The 14,809-nt window shown below is 37.8% G+C and overlaps 1 protein-coding gene across 1 annotated transcript; it reads left to right on the top strand.

Annotated features, from left to right (window-relative positions):
* Positions 1 to 60: 60 nt before the first annotated feature.
* On the top strand, positions 61 to 13,483 carry CRIPT (CXXC repeat containing interactor of PDZ3 domain). The gene is made up of 5 exons (XM_055400026.2): positions 61 to 205; positions 2,407 to 2,472; positions 6,525 to 6,579; positions 10,050 to 10,153; positions 10,493 to 13,483. The coding sequence occupies exons 1-5, from the start codon at positions 190 to 192 to the stop codon at positions 10,555 to 10,557; spliced, it is 306 nt and encodes a 101-aa protein (XP_055256001.1). The 5' UTR covers positions 61 to 189; the 3' UTR covers positions 10,558 to 13,483.
* The last annotated feature ends 1,326 nt before the right edge of the window (positions 13,484 to 14,809 follow it).

The following is a 14,809-nucleotide window of genomic DNA, read 5'->3' as shown; positions in this document are numbered from 1 at the left end:
GAAGGCAGCCCCGCCTTCTCGCTGGCGTTTATTCCTCCCGCTGCTTTCCAGGTGCAGGATAGGCGGGGCGAAGGGCGGCGGGGCCGGAAGTGGGTTTTAGTAACCCGGAAGGGGAGTTCTTTCCTGGCTGTAGTGTTGATACCTTCCAGCTGCTGCCTGTTCTGCGGCTGAGGGTATCATCGGGAGAGGATGGTGTGCGAAAAATGTGAGTTGAGGAGACTTTTCTCTGGGAGAAAGAGGCTGGGAGACCCTAATTCGAACTCCCCGGGAACTTTGCCCTTTCTTTGTTTTTCCTTCGGCCACAGGCCTCTGATTATAGTCTCTGTCCTTTTGTCTTGCTATTTGACCATTCCGGCCCCTCCCATTGACCGTATAGTCCTGTATCTGTTGGATTCGGGGTGGTCTCAGTTTTGCCCCGTTTTGTCTATTTCGGTTGCTTCCCCTCGACCCCGATATCATCCTGTATTGCTTCTTGACAGGCTCGCTCGCTTCACAGACCCTCAGGGTTGGAATGGATCTTAAAAATCATTTCCACAACATTTGGAATTGCTGGACATAGCAAATAAAAGTACCGGACGCCCAGTTAAATTTGAATTTCAGGTAAACAATGAATAACTTTTAGTGTGAATATGTCCTATGCAGTATTTGAGACTTGGCCCTGTTTGCTGCTCCTTACTACTATTAAGTGCTTTGTCTCAAAGCACGCAGTTTTACGACATTCTTTACTGAAAAATTAGTCTTTGTTTATCTGAAATTTAAATCTCACTGGGTGTCCTGTACTTTATCTAACAAGCCTAAATGAGGATCCCACCCAATGACTTAAGTGCTCTTTGCATGAATGCCTAGAGTACTGAGGCACGGGGCTAGGAGAATCTTACCATCTTCAAAGAAGTCTCTGTAGTTTTCACTGGCTTTTAGAGAAGTCTTTCCTGCTTATGGTCTTCCCTGATGGCTCAGAATCTATAGAATCTGCATGCAGTGCAGGTAGACCCGGGTTCCGTCCCGCGGTCCGGAAGATCACGGGGGAGAGGGAATGGCAACCCACTCCTGTATTCTTACCTGGAGAATTCCATGGACAGAGCAGCCTGTCAGGTTACAGTCCATGAGGTCACAAAGAGTCAGACAGGACTAAGCGACTAACACTGTCCTCCTTATAGTTGCCATTCAGTGACTCTAATGCCAACCCTTGAGAGTTCTAGAAAATATGATTTTTTGACTTCACAAACTGGTTATAGGTTTAAAAAGAGCTGTCATATCCTCAAATACCTTTTTCCTACCGTTAGGTATGGTCTGACTCTTTTGTAAAAAAGATTCAAGTCCTCATATCCTGATAATTAACATGATCCGCTTTGTTTATATCCCCATAGTATATAAAACTTTGAACACAGATGCCCGAGAGTTTTAATCAGAGTTTTTATATTAGGTGAAAGAATGACCATGGATGGTTTCTTTATTAAATTCTCAGAGTACAGAAAATAATTTGGTGTTTTTATATTTTGAGCCTGACATTCGGGAGGACCCTCCACAATAAAGCCTCAGCTTACATTTTAAACTTCATTTTCACTAACCCTTATTTTTTTCAGTTCAGTCAAACCAAACTGTTTTGTATGCCTGTATGTACATACCCTGAGTTTTCCATGCCTTTCCCCAGGATGTGTCGTTTATCCAGGCTATCTTCATCCTCTTTTCTCTCTTACCAGTCCCATTGCCACTAACCCTCTCTATTGCCTTCCCCACAAAGGTTTGTGGATTTCCCTGATCAAGGCTATTTTTTCTTCCATGGGATTTCTCCTAATACTACAATTCTGAATTGTTATACTGTTTATTTTCCAGCTTATATTTTAGTTGAATAGTTCTTAACTTTTGAGGGTGGTTCTCTGAGCCCTTTGAGAATGTGATGAAAGCTATGGACTTAGTATAGTCTACTTAAAAAGGAATATACAAAAAGTTTGTGTACAGTTTTGTCTTATTCATATACCGTCTGTGGCCTGCCTGTGAGACTCAGACTAAGGACTACCGTTAAGACAATCAGTGTACTATAAACGCCTTGAAATCTAGACCTTTATCTAATTCATTTTACTTTTCTCTGTACTTTGTCTAATGGCTTATACATCAGAGATGCTTAGTAAATATTAATGGAATAAATAGATTTATCAGATTTGTTCATACATGTACAGAGGAAGCCTATTATAAGCCATCCTGTTATCCACAAATTTGACTTGAGAGTCAGTTATCTATTGCCCACAGTTAATATCTTAAGTCTCAGTTCAGTGGCCCTGACTCCAACATTAACAGGCTTGTACATATTATGACTGGTGATACCATTGTGAACTTTAGGCACAATGTAGTGTATTTATTAGATAGTAAACACTAATCCCCCCTTGTTTTTACTACTTTTTATAACAGGTGAAAAGAAACTTGGTACTGTTATCACTCCAGATACATGGAAAGATGGTGCAAGGAATACCACAGGTATTTTTCCTTTTACAACATAGATATTGAACCAGATAATTCCTGTGAATAATGTTTTCATTTTCACATTATTTGTAAAATGAAATATTGTTATATGGGACGGGGGAGCCTGGTGGGCTTCCGTCTAAGGGGTCACACAGAGTCGGACACGACTGAAGTGACTCAGCAGCAGCATACAACATACTTCATTTATTAAGCATTAAAGAATACTAGATCTCCCAACAGTTTAATATATTCTTCTATTTCGTTCTTTCAGTGACATGTTAGGGTTCCTGATTTGGTAGAAAGGAAATAGCAAAATAATTAAATGAATTTTAAGCAATGAGTGTATCATAGTATTAATAATTGATTTGATTAAGCTCAATCCTGGGTGTTCACTGGAAGGACTGATGCTAAAGCTGAAACTCCAATACTTTGGCCACCTCATGCGACGAGTTGACTCACTGGAAAAGAGTCTGATGCTAGGAAGGATTGGGGGTAGGAGGAGACGGGGACGACAGAGAATGAGATGGCTGGATGGCATCACCGACTGGGTGGACATGAGTTTGAGTAACTCCGGGAGTTGGTGATGGACAGAGAGACCTGGTGTGCTGTGATTCCTGGGGTCGCAAAGAGTTGGACACAACTGAGCAACTGAACTGAACTGAACTGAAGCTTAATTAGGATTAGTATTGAAAGCCCCTTTTCCTCACCTGATTTTTATATTCTTAAACAAATTATTTAAATATTTTCACTGTCATAATCATTAAATACAGTGAGGATTTTTTCAGAGGGAACAAAAAGAAATATTTTCACTATTCAATGTCACTGGCACTAAAGTAGTGGCATCTGGATTTTACATTAGATAGAGTAAATATAGACCCATTCCCAAAGTCCTACATTGAGTCTGAGGAATAAGATGATTGCTTTTTTTCTACCACCACACCCTGCCTCGCATCCTCAACCATGCTGTGAAGCTTGCAGGATCATAGTTCCCTGATTGGGGATTGAATCTACCCCCTTGGCAGTGAAAGCATGGAGTCTTAACCATGTACTGCCAGGGAATTCCTATAATGATTGCCTTTTATCTAAATTTTATTTTCCTAGTAAAAAATTGTTTATTTTGAAGTAGTATCTTTAAAATCTGGCTTTTAAATGAAGGTTTTTGAAAATGTTGATATAGGCTAGTCTACCTGGAATGCTAGGTCCATGAATTAAGGCAAATTGGAAGTGGTCAAACAGGAGATGGCAAGAGTGAATATCAACATTTTATGAATCAGTGAACTAAAATGGACTGGAATGGGTGAATTTAACTCAAATGACCATCATGTCTACTACAGTGGGCAAGAATTCCTTACAAGAAATGGAGTAGCCATCATAGTCAACAAAAGGGTCCAAAATGCAGTACTTGGATGCAGTCTCAAAAACAACAGAATGATCTCTGTTCGTTTCCAAGGCAAACCGTTCAGTATCACAGTAATCCAGGTATGTGCCCCAACCAGTAATGCTGAAGAAGCTGAAGTTGAACGGTTCTATGAAGACCTACAAGACCCTCTAGAACTAACACCCAAAAAAGGTGTCCTTTTCATTATAGGGGACTGGAATGCAAAAGTAGGAAGTCAAGAAACACCTGGAATAACAGGCAAATTTGACCTTGGGGTACAAAACGAAGCAGGTCAGAGGTTAATAGTTTTGCCAAGAGAACGCCCTGGTCATAGCAAACACCCTCTTCCAACAATACAAGAGAAGACTGTAGACATGGACATCACCAGATGGTCAATACTGAAATCAGATTGAGTATATTCTTTGCAGCCAAAGATGGAGAAGCTCTGTAAAAAGCTCAGTCAGCAAAAACAAGACCAGGAGCTGACTGTGGCTTACATCATGAACTCCTTATGGCCAAATTCAGACTTAAATTGAAGAAAATAGGGAAAACCACTGGACCATTCAGATATGACCTAAATCAAAACCCTTACGATTATACAGTGGAAGTGACAAATGGATCCAAGGGATTAGATCTGATAGAGTGCCTGAAGAACTATGGACAGAGGTTCATGACATTGTACAGGAGGTAGTGATCAAGACCATGCCCAAGAAAAAGAAATGCAAAAAAGGCAAAATGGCTGTCTGAGGAGGTCTTACAAATAGCTGCGAGAAGAGAAGCTAAAGGCAAAGGAGAAAAGGAAAGACATACCCATTTGAATGCAGAGTTCCAAAGAATAGCAAGGACAGATAAGAAAGCCTTCCTCAGCGATCAATGCAAAGAAATAGAGGAAAACAATAGAATGGGAAAGACTAGAGATCTCGTCAAGAAAATTAGAGATACCAAGGGAACATTTCATGCAAAGATGGGCTCAATAAAGGACAGAAATGGTATGGACCTAACAGAAGCAGAAGATATTAAGAAGAGGTGGCAAGAATACACAGAAGAACTATACAAAAAAGATATTCATGACCCAGATAACCATGATGGTGTGATCACTCACCTAGAGCCAGATATCCAGACATCCTGGAATGCAGTCATGGGGCCTTAGAAAGCATCACTACGAACAAAGCTAGTGGAGGTGATGGAATTCCAGTTGAGCTATTTCAAATCCTAAAAGATAATGCTGTCAAAGTACTGCACTCAATATGCCAGCAAATTTGGAAAATTCAGCAGTGGCCACAGGACAGGAAAAGATCAGTTTTCATTCCAATGCCAAAGAATGTTCACACTACTGCACAATTGCACTCATCTCACACGCTAGCAAAGTAATGCCCCAAATCCTCCAAGCCAGGCTTCAACAGTATGTGAAACATGAACTTCCAGTTGTTCAAGCTGGTTTTAGAAAAGGCAGAGGAACCAGAGATCAAATTACCAACATCTGTTGGATCATTGAAAAGGCAAGAGAGTTCCAGAAAAACATCTACTTCTGCTTTATTGACTACACCAAAGCCTTTGACTATGTGGACCACAACAAACTGGAAAGTTCTTCAAGACCTGGGAATACCAGACTACCTGACCTGCCTTTTGAGAAATCTGTATGCAGATCAAGAAGCAATAGTTAGAACTGGACATGTAACAACAGACTGGTTCCAAATCAGGAAAGGAGTATGTCAAGGCTGTATATTGTCACCCTGTTTTTTAACTCGTATGCCAAGTACATCATGAGAAACACTGGGCTGGATGAAGCACAAGCTGGAATCAAGATTGCCAGGAGAAATATCAATAATCTCAGATATGCAGATGACACCACCCTTATGATGAAAACTGAAGAACTAGAGAACCTCTTGATGAAGGTGAAAGAGGAGAGTGAAAAAGTTGGCTTAAAACTCAATATTCAGAAAACTAAGATCATGGCATCTGGTCCCATCACTTCATGGCAAATAGATGGAAAAACAATGGAAACAGTGAGAGACTTTATTTTGGGGGGCTCCAAAATCACTGCAGATGGTGAGTGCAGTCATGAAATTAAAAGACTTACTCCTTGGAAGAAAAGTTATGACCAACCTAGACAGCATATTAAAAAGCAGAAGAGACGTTACTTTGCCAACAAAGATCTGTCTAGACAAAGCTATGGTTTTTCCAGTAGTCATGTATGGATGTGAGAGTTGGACTATAAAGAAAGCTGAGCACCGAAGAATATATGCTTTTGAACTGGGGTGTTGGAGAAGACTCTTGAGAATCCCCTGAACTGCAAGGAGATCCAGCCAGTCCATCCTAAAGGAAATCAGTCCTGAATATTCATGGGAAGGACTGATGCTGAAGCTGAAACTCCGTTAGTTTGGCCACCTGATGTGAAGAACTGAGTCATTTGCAAAGACCCTGCTGCTGGGAAAGATTGAAGGCAGGAGGAGAAGGGGACAGCAGAGGATGAGATGGTTGGATGGCATCTCTAACTTGATGGACAAGGAAGCCTGGCATGCTGCAGTCCATGGGGTCGCAAAGAGTCGGGCATGACTGAGCAACTGAACTGAACTGATTGGTTAGAAGTAAAAAAATGAACTTTCTAATTGTTAAATGTTGCATGGCTATATTATTATGTGAAATGTGTAGAAATAACCCACTAAAATGTGTGTATATTTCAATGCAGAAAGTGGTGGAAGAAAGCTGAATGAAAATAAGGCTTTGACCTCAAAAAAAGCAAGGTAGGTAAAAGAGCATCTGTAAAGCAGTCATAAATTTCCACTCTTTTTAATATTAAGTCTATTGAAATGAATTTGTTTTGCCTCATTGTGTTGTAATAAAGCATAGACTTAGGTACTTCCCAGGGTGTATAACCAAGCTATCTGTTACATCCTATTGGTTTCACCCTGTTCTTTTCACTGTATCACTATATGAAGATATTATATATTATTTTTATAATTTGACCAGAAAATAGTACTTATTTCTACTAGTTCTTAGTTTTTCTATGAATCACAGGCAGCAGACAAATGTGGACAGATCATGAGCTCTAAAGTCAGACATAAATTTGAATCTCGACTTTGTTACTGTCTAGTTCTATAACCTTAAGCAAGTCAAAACAGTTCCTTAACTTTTCTGAACATTGCTTTTTTACCGAGGAATGGGGATAAAAATGTCTCCCACCATAAAAACAATTTTTGACACCACGCTCTACTGTATTCGGTTTTAAAAGCCCCATAAATTCTTCCAGCTGCCATCCATTTTCTTGCTTCCTTTTATAGCAGAAGTTTTCAAAAGCCGTATCTAGAGAGTACTTTCTCAGTGTCCTTAAGTTCTATTCATTCCTTCAGCCACTGTAGTCAGGCCTCCGTCTCTGCCACACTCATAAACCTACTCTTGTCAAGGTCACACATGATCTTTGAAACTGTTGGCTACTTCTCAGTTCTTACCTTTCTTTACCTTTCAACAGTGTGCTGACTCTCCTTTTTTTTGCAACCATTTATTCTCTTGGCTTTGAGATACCACGTTCTCGTTTCCTCTTAACTCACTAACTGTTCCTTCTCAATCCAGTGCTTCTAGACTCAATCCTAGGCTTTTTTTTTCCCATTTATAAATTTGCTATCTCTCCTCAAGTGACTTTAGTCCAACACCTTTAAATTCAAACTGTATGTTAATGACTTCCACATGTGTATCTCGTCGTGACTTTTCTGAACTCCAGACATACATCCAGTTGCCTCCTTGACTTTTCTAATTTGATATTTGACAGGCATCCTCTTTTTCCTTCAGTCTAATCGTAGTCTTCTCATCATGGCTCTGGGGTTCAATCTACTTGTACAAACCAAAATTCCTCACTGATTTCTTCATTTCATTCACTTCCCATATCCATTAGCGAGTTCTGTGGCTCTACTACCAAAAAGTAACCTGGGTCCACCTTCTTCTGTTCATCTCACTGCTATTACCCTTTTCTGGATCATCATTCAGTTCAGTTCAGTTCAGTCGCTTAGTCGTGTCTGACTCTTTGCTACCCCGTGAACCATCATCATTATTATTTCTTATTAAATACAGTAATTTCTGTCTCCCTGTTTCCTCTCTGATTCCCTATACTTCATTTTCATCATAATCAGAGTGGTTCCTTAAAGGGTATGTAACTCATTTGCTCAAAACTGTCCATTGGGTTTCTTTTTACATTGAATAAAATCCAGGCCCTGTACCATGTTCTCACAGGGTCCTTTATGGTCTGGCCCCTCCTACCTCTGTGACTTCCCATTGAGCCAACTCTTGAATCAGATTTGCCAAGCCCACTCTGATTGGAAGAGGTTTTGCTTACTGTGTGCCCTCTTCCTAGAACTCATCCCTAAGAGCTCACGTAGCTGGCTCCTTCTGGTTACTTGAGTCGCAACTGAAATGTCATTTCTTCAGAGACAGTCCCTAACCAGCATCTAAACTAATGTCTTCCTTCCTTCCTTCCCCTCCTGTCCACCACAGTATCCTCTTTGAATTTTCTCTACAGCAGGTATTACTATCTTAAAAGTGTGGTTGTCTCCTTACTGTCTGTCTCCTCTCACAGATGTCAACTGGATGAGGACAGAAGCTTTGTCAAATCATCTTTGGCTTTTAATAATAAAGCTTCTAATATATAAAGTGCCTTACACATAAAGGTGTTTATTAAATAATGAGTATGAAATAGCATAATAGACTTAAACTTCAGTATATTGTCTCATGGTGTATTGTTGACTGACCTATTGATGTCTTCTAAAATCATTCATTTTCCATTTCAAGTAGACTGCTTAATAATAAATACTGTATAGGAATTGTTTTAAAATTCTTGAATTTAATATTTTCAGAGATGTTAAAATGGCTTTAACTATCATTAATGGTTGGAGAAGGCAATGGCACCCCACTCCAGTACTCTTGCCTGGAAAATCCCATGGACAGAGAAGCCTGGTAGGCTACAGTCTATGGGGTCACAAAGAGTCAGACACGACTGAGTGACTTCACTATTCACTAAGATCATTCACTTATTATTGACCAAGTTGTTCCTTTTATAGAGTGTACAGTTTTAGGTCCTTCTAGTTCCTTTATGCTTCCAAACTTAGTTCAGTATCATTAATAAGTAGCTATTACTTTGGGGTATTTTGAATGTCTCACTTTGGGAAGTGTACATAAGATTTCTGAGACATTAAAATTCCATTTTAGAAAAAAATATGGTTCTAAGAAAAAGTAATCTCTAGACTTGTAAGTCCAAACAAATTGAGCTTGTTATTCAAAGGAAGAATGAGGTTCACTTTTAACTTCCTTTGTGGGAAGTAAAGTGACATTCTTTTGGATTTAGAAAAATTAACCTTTGAAAAATGAGTGATTGTATTGTACCCAAGAGAAGAAACCAGGTCTGGACAGTGTTGGTATTCAGTATATGAGTTCAGTTACAAAAAATTATTGCCAATTTGATGGGAAGTATTTCCTCTAAAATTATTTTGCACTCCAGTTACAGTAAGGTGACATTTTCATTTAATAGAAACTTTTTATCCAAAGAAGTTTACATCAGTTAATTGAAAATATCAGTTAAACTAGGCAATCATGAAGAGATACACATACCTTATTTCAAGTCAAAGCACATAACTGTACATATATTTCATCAATCATTTTACATTGAGACAAGACTTTTTGAGTCTACTTTATCATTTGCCTTATATAAATCATAGCCAGAATATATATTTTCAGTATCTTTAAAGTAGCTCAAGAACTGACACTTTTAAGTGTCAAGTCCTTCCATTGAGAATTTTTTCTCAATTTTTAAGTTTTCTTACCCATGACTAATGCTGTAGCAGTTTTAAAGATTCACTCTTTTCTGGTCATCCTAAAGTATTCACTTAGTTTTTAATAGAATCAGTTACTTTTTTTGTACTCTTCATTTCATGAGTTTCCATAATATTTAATTGTATCACATGAATAGATTGACAAATACAACTATTATAAACAGGTTTGGGATTCAGTGCAGATGACTCTTTATAAGCATACAGCTTACATGGAAGGGGCAGAAGTGTGCAGGTATGTTAATAGAGCAGCCAGCTAGAAGAGCGCTGTGCCTGTCAATTGTAGAGTTTTATAGAGGGACCAGAAAGCATAGATTAATCACATCTGTTGCTTAAGTGAGGTTATTTAAGAGTATTTCTATTGTATTATACATTTTTCTTTCTTTAAAAAAAAACTCTAGATTTGATCCCTATGGAAAGAATAAGTTCTCCACTTGCAGAATTTGTAAAAGTTCTGTACACCAACCGGGTTCTCATTATTGCCAAGGCTGTGCCTACAAAAAGGGTGAGTTTCTCTTAATACCACTTTTATGTTTATATAAAATGTACTTCTTTTGATACTGGTTTGGATAACACAGTAAAAGAGTAGCCCTTCATAAATCTTGTCAGATAAATGCTCTTTTTTCTAAGACAAAATATACAGAACTTGTCATATTTAAAAGTATATACGTTTTCTTTTTTCTAATGCTGTTTAATTTCTTTTTTTCTTTTTTAACCTTCAGCAGTGACTTAAATAAACCAGATCATTGGTATTAGTTAAATATTTGATTGGTATAATCAGTTGTTGTTAACATTTGATTGCTTACATGAGTTTTCTGTTTGTTTGTTTGTTTGTTTGTTTTAGGCATCTGCGCTATGTGTGGAAAAAAGGTTTTGGATACCAAAAACTACAAGCAAACGTCTGTTTAGATGTATTGAAGTTTCTGGTTTTCTGTATGATATTACTTTTTGCTTTGAATTTTCAAGGCATAACTTAAATGTTCAAGTTACAAAATAACATGTCTTAAGACAGGTAAACTAGGGAAATAGACTGGTATTCTTTCTTTTGCTGTCAAGAAGTTCAGCAACACTGTAACTAGTTTTCTGCCTTAAGCTTTTATTTTCTTTACAAACATCTTATTTAACTCGAGTAAGTAACAAATCTAACAAAAATATTTTCCTAGTTCTGTTTGCACTTTTTAATTTATCATTACTCATATAATTTTTATTCTTTTTCCCTCTACATTATAGATATTGCAAAAGTAAGAAGGAAGTTATTGATACATGGCTTTGATTTTGGCGTTCAGACTTGTAATTCTTCCCTCATTCCCTGTTGGTTGTGTAGTTTTAGGATCAGCAGTTCCTTAATTAATTGCAGCATCATAGGGCATTTAAATATCTGAGCCCATTATTGTTAAATAGTTCCTTAAATAAATTAGCCCAGACCCAAGTTAAACAAAAGTTGTTTTATGTTATTGTTTATTCATTTGTGAAGCCAAAGTGCCAAAACCTTTCATATGAGAACAGGAACTCAAGGGACAACCCACATATGTCCAAAAAAATACTTTGGATTTCAGAAAAACACATATCACCTTGAATTCAGACCATCATGAAAGCCAGAACATTGTGCATCCATAATGATGTATAGTGAATGAATCACCATTCATTGGGAAAGTGCTTTGAAGCAGACACCAAACATTTTTTTAACCTCCTCTTCTTTTCCCTCCCCTACCAAAAATAAATAGACAAAGCAAACACTTTGATTCTTTTTAAAATATATATATAGTATAGACTGCTAAAAGCCTGCTTTGAGGTTTCTTTTTTTTAACTGTAGTGTAGTTGATTTACAATGTTGTGTTAATTTCTGCTGTGTACAACAGAATGATTCAGTTATACCTATATATACATTGTTTTTTAAATTCTTTGCCATTGTGGTATATCACAAGATATTGTATACAGTTCCCTGTGCTGTGCAGTAAGACCCTGTTGTTTATCCATTCTTTGCGTCTGCTAACCCCTAACTCCCAATCCCTCTCCCCACCCCCACAGCCCCCTTGGCAGTCACAGGGTTGTTCTCTTTGTCTGTGAGTCTATTTCTGTTTCTTAGATAGGTTCATTTGTGTCATATTTTAGATTCTGCCTTTAAGTGAAATCATATGGTATCTGTCTTTCTGACCTCACTTAGTACAGTAATTTCTAAGGCCGTCTTGTTAATTGAACATGATTTCATACTTTTAATGGCTGAGTGATATTCCATTGTGTGTGTCAGTCTTTTGAATTGTAATTTTGTCTGAATATATGCCCAGGAGTTGGATTACTGGATCATATGTTAGTTCAATTTTTAGTTTTTTGAGGAACCTTCATACTGTTTTCCATAGTGACTGTACCAACTCATATTCCTACAAACAGTGTAGGCAGGTTCCTTTTCCTCCACACCCTCCCCAGCGTTTGTTATTGGTCGATTTTTTAATGATAGCCTTTCTGACTGGTGTGAGGTGGTACTTCATTATAATTTTGACTTGCTTTTCTCCAGTGATTGGTGACGTTGAGCATCTTCTCATGTGCCTGTTGGCCATCTATTTATCTTCTTTGGAGAAGTGTCTAGGTCTTCTGCCCATTTTTTGATTGGGTTGTTTGGGTTTTGTGTTGAATTATATGAACTGTTTGTGTGTTTTGGAAATTAAACACTTGTCAGTCTCATCATTTGTAAATATTTTCTCCTAGTCTGTAAGTTGTTCTTTTCATTTTGTATATGATTTCCTCTGTTATACAAAAACTTGTAAGTTTGATTAGGTCCGATTGGTTTAATTTTGCTTTTGTTTCTATTGCTTTGGTAGACTGACCTCAGAAATATTGGTACGATTTATTTCAGAGAATGTTTTGCCTGCATTCTCTTTTAGGAGTTTTATGGTGTCATATCACGTCTCATACTGAAGTGTTTAAGCCATTTTGAGTTTGTTTTTGTGTATGGTGAGAGGGTGTGTTCTGTGTGTTCTGACTTCATTGATTCACGTGCAGCTGTCCAACTTTCCCTCAACACTACTTGCTGAAGAGATTGTCTTTTTTCCATTGTATATTTTTGCCTCCTTTGTTGAAGATTAATTGACCATAGGTGTGTGGGTTTATTTCTAGGCTGTCTGTTCACTTTCAGGTTTCAGACAAAGCCTTTTCTTTTGCTGCTTTTAGAGGTACAGGACTTCTGCGTTTGAAACAAGCTTACCGTGGGAGGCCAAAAAAGTATTCCTGGTTGCCAAGTGCAGTATGATACCTATCACTATAAAATGGTAGACTAGATACAATGATGATACACATGGTACAGATACCACATTTTTATCTGTTTTAAAATTACTGTGGAAAGTGTTTAAAGTTTTAACTGTTTATCTATAAGATTTTTCCCCCATGATATGTTCTTATTCTTACCCAGAAAGATCACAGTGATAATGCAAAATATAATAACAGTAGCTCTGAGGGCAAGAAGTATCTTCTCATGCTTTAATATGGGATTTTAAACTAAAATCAACACAAAGGACACATAATAGGACCTGGTTAAGAGAGTGACCCAGATCCATTAAAAGCTGCATTGGTCAACTTTGGGAAAGTACATTTTTCAGGTATCAACTGGGATGTGGATTTCCACAACTCGTATTTCCTATTCATGCCCGACTAGCCTTCTACTGTAAATGATCCAATGGCCAGACTCAGGTTGTTCTGTGAAGATATTTGTCAGTGTTATACCTCAGAGTAGTGTAAGTGTTATAAACCATCATATTGTTGAAATAACAAGTGACTGCTGTAAGTTGAATAGAAGTTATTAAAAGAGGAAGAAAGTCCCAAAATAAAACATAAACGTAAAATATTTTTTAAAAGAAATTCAGTTCAGTTCTGTTCAGTCGCTCAGTCGTGTCCGACTCTCCACGACCCCATGAATCACAGCACGCCAGGCCTCCCTGTCCATCACCAACTCCCGGAGTTCACTCAAACTCATGTCCACAGAGTCGGTGATGCCATCCAGCCATCTCATTCTCTGTCGTCCCCTTCTCCTCCCGCCCCCAATCCCTCCCAGCATCAGAGTCTTTTCCAGTGAGTCAACTCGTCACATGAGGTGGCCAAAGTATTGCAGTTTCAGCTTTAGCATCAGTCCTTCCAATGAACACCGAGGACTGATCTCCTTTAGGATGGACTGGTTGGATCTCCTTGCAGTCCAAGGGACTCTCAAGAGTCTTCTCCAACACCACAGTTCAAAAGCATCAAAATAGAAAATGTAACATTAAGATGACAGGATTAAGATCATATCTAGCCTTTATCAAGTTAAATAACATTTTTTTTAAATCTCAGATTGCATTTAATGTATGTATGTCAGAAACAAATAACAACAGAACACTTCTTGAGTACTTTCACTCATTAAAATATGCAGACATCAAAATAATACAAGATTTACATATTTGTGCAGAAGTTTATGTATACAAATAGAAAACATCTGAAAGCCACTGACAACGGTTTTTCTCTGTGGAATAGAACTAAGAGTTGAGAAAAGAGAGACTTAACCTTTTATAGCCTCATGCCAACTACCTAGTACTTTTTAGCTTCTAATTCCTTTACCTGGGGGAGCAGGAGAGTACTAATAATTTTAGTATCCTAGAAATATGTATTTACATGCATAGATGCATATTTATTTTTTGAGAATTTCAAGCAGAAGAAATATATACATTGTTCTGCACTTCAGCTTGTTAATGTTTCTCCTATTTGCTTTACCATTTTCTATCTTATTGCACATTTTTTAAACCACATGATGAATACATTGCAGACATAATACCCTTTAATAGTGCATATGTACTTCATAAGAACAAGCATGTGAAGTATGGTTATCGAATTCAGGAATTTAACCTTAATATTTTCATCTAATCTATAGTCCTTGTTCCAGTTCCATTTGTTGTCCCATTGGTAAATTTTACAGCTACAGGATCTAACCCAGGATCACATGTTAGATTATCATGAGACTAATCTGGACCAGTTCTTCAGCCTCTCTTTATCTTTTATAATATTTATTTGGAGAATACAGGATAGTTAAAGTATAGATTATCCTTTAGTTTGGGTTTTTCTGACTCTTCCTTATGGTTAGATTTGGATTATACAGTGTGGGCTGAAATACTGTGAATGATGTGTCCTCTGAGTGTCATCTCCA

This window comes from Moschus berezovskii, chromosome 11, assembly GCF_049115385.1.
Source record: "Moschus berezovskii isolate FMDL1 chromosome 11, NW_MosBer_1.0, whole genome shotgun sequence".
NCBI classification, from domain to species: domain Eukaryota; kingdom Metazoa; phylum Chordata; class Mammalia; order Artiodactyla; family Moschidae; genus Moschus; species Moschus berezovskii.
Note: the sequence above shows the minus strand (reverse complement) of the source record. Positions and strands in the feature narration are given on the sequence as shown.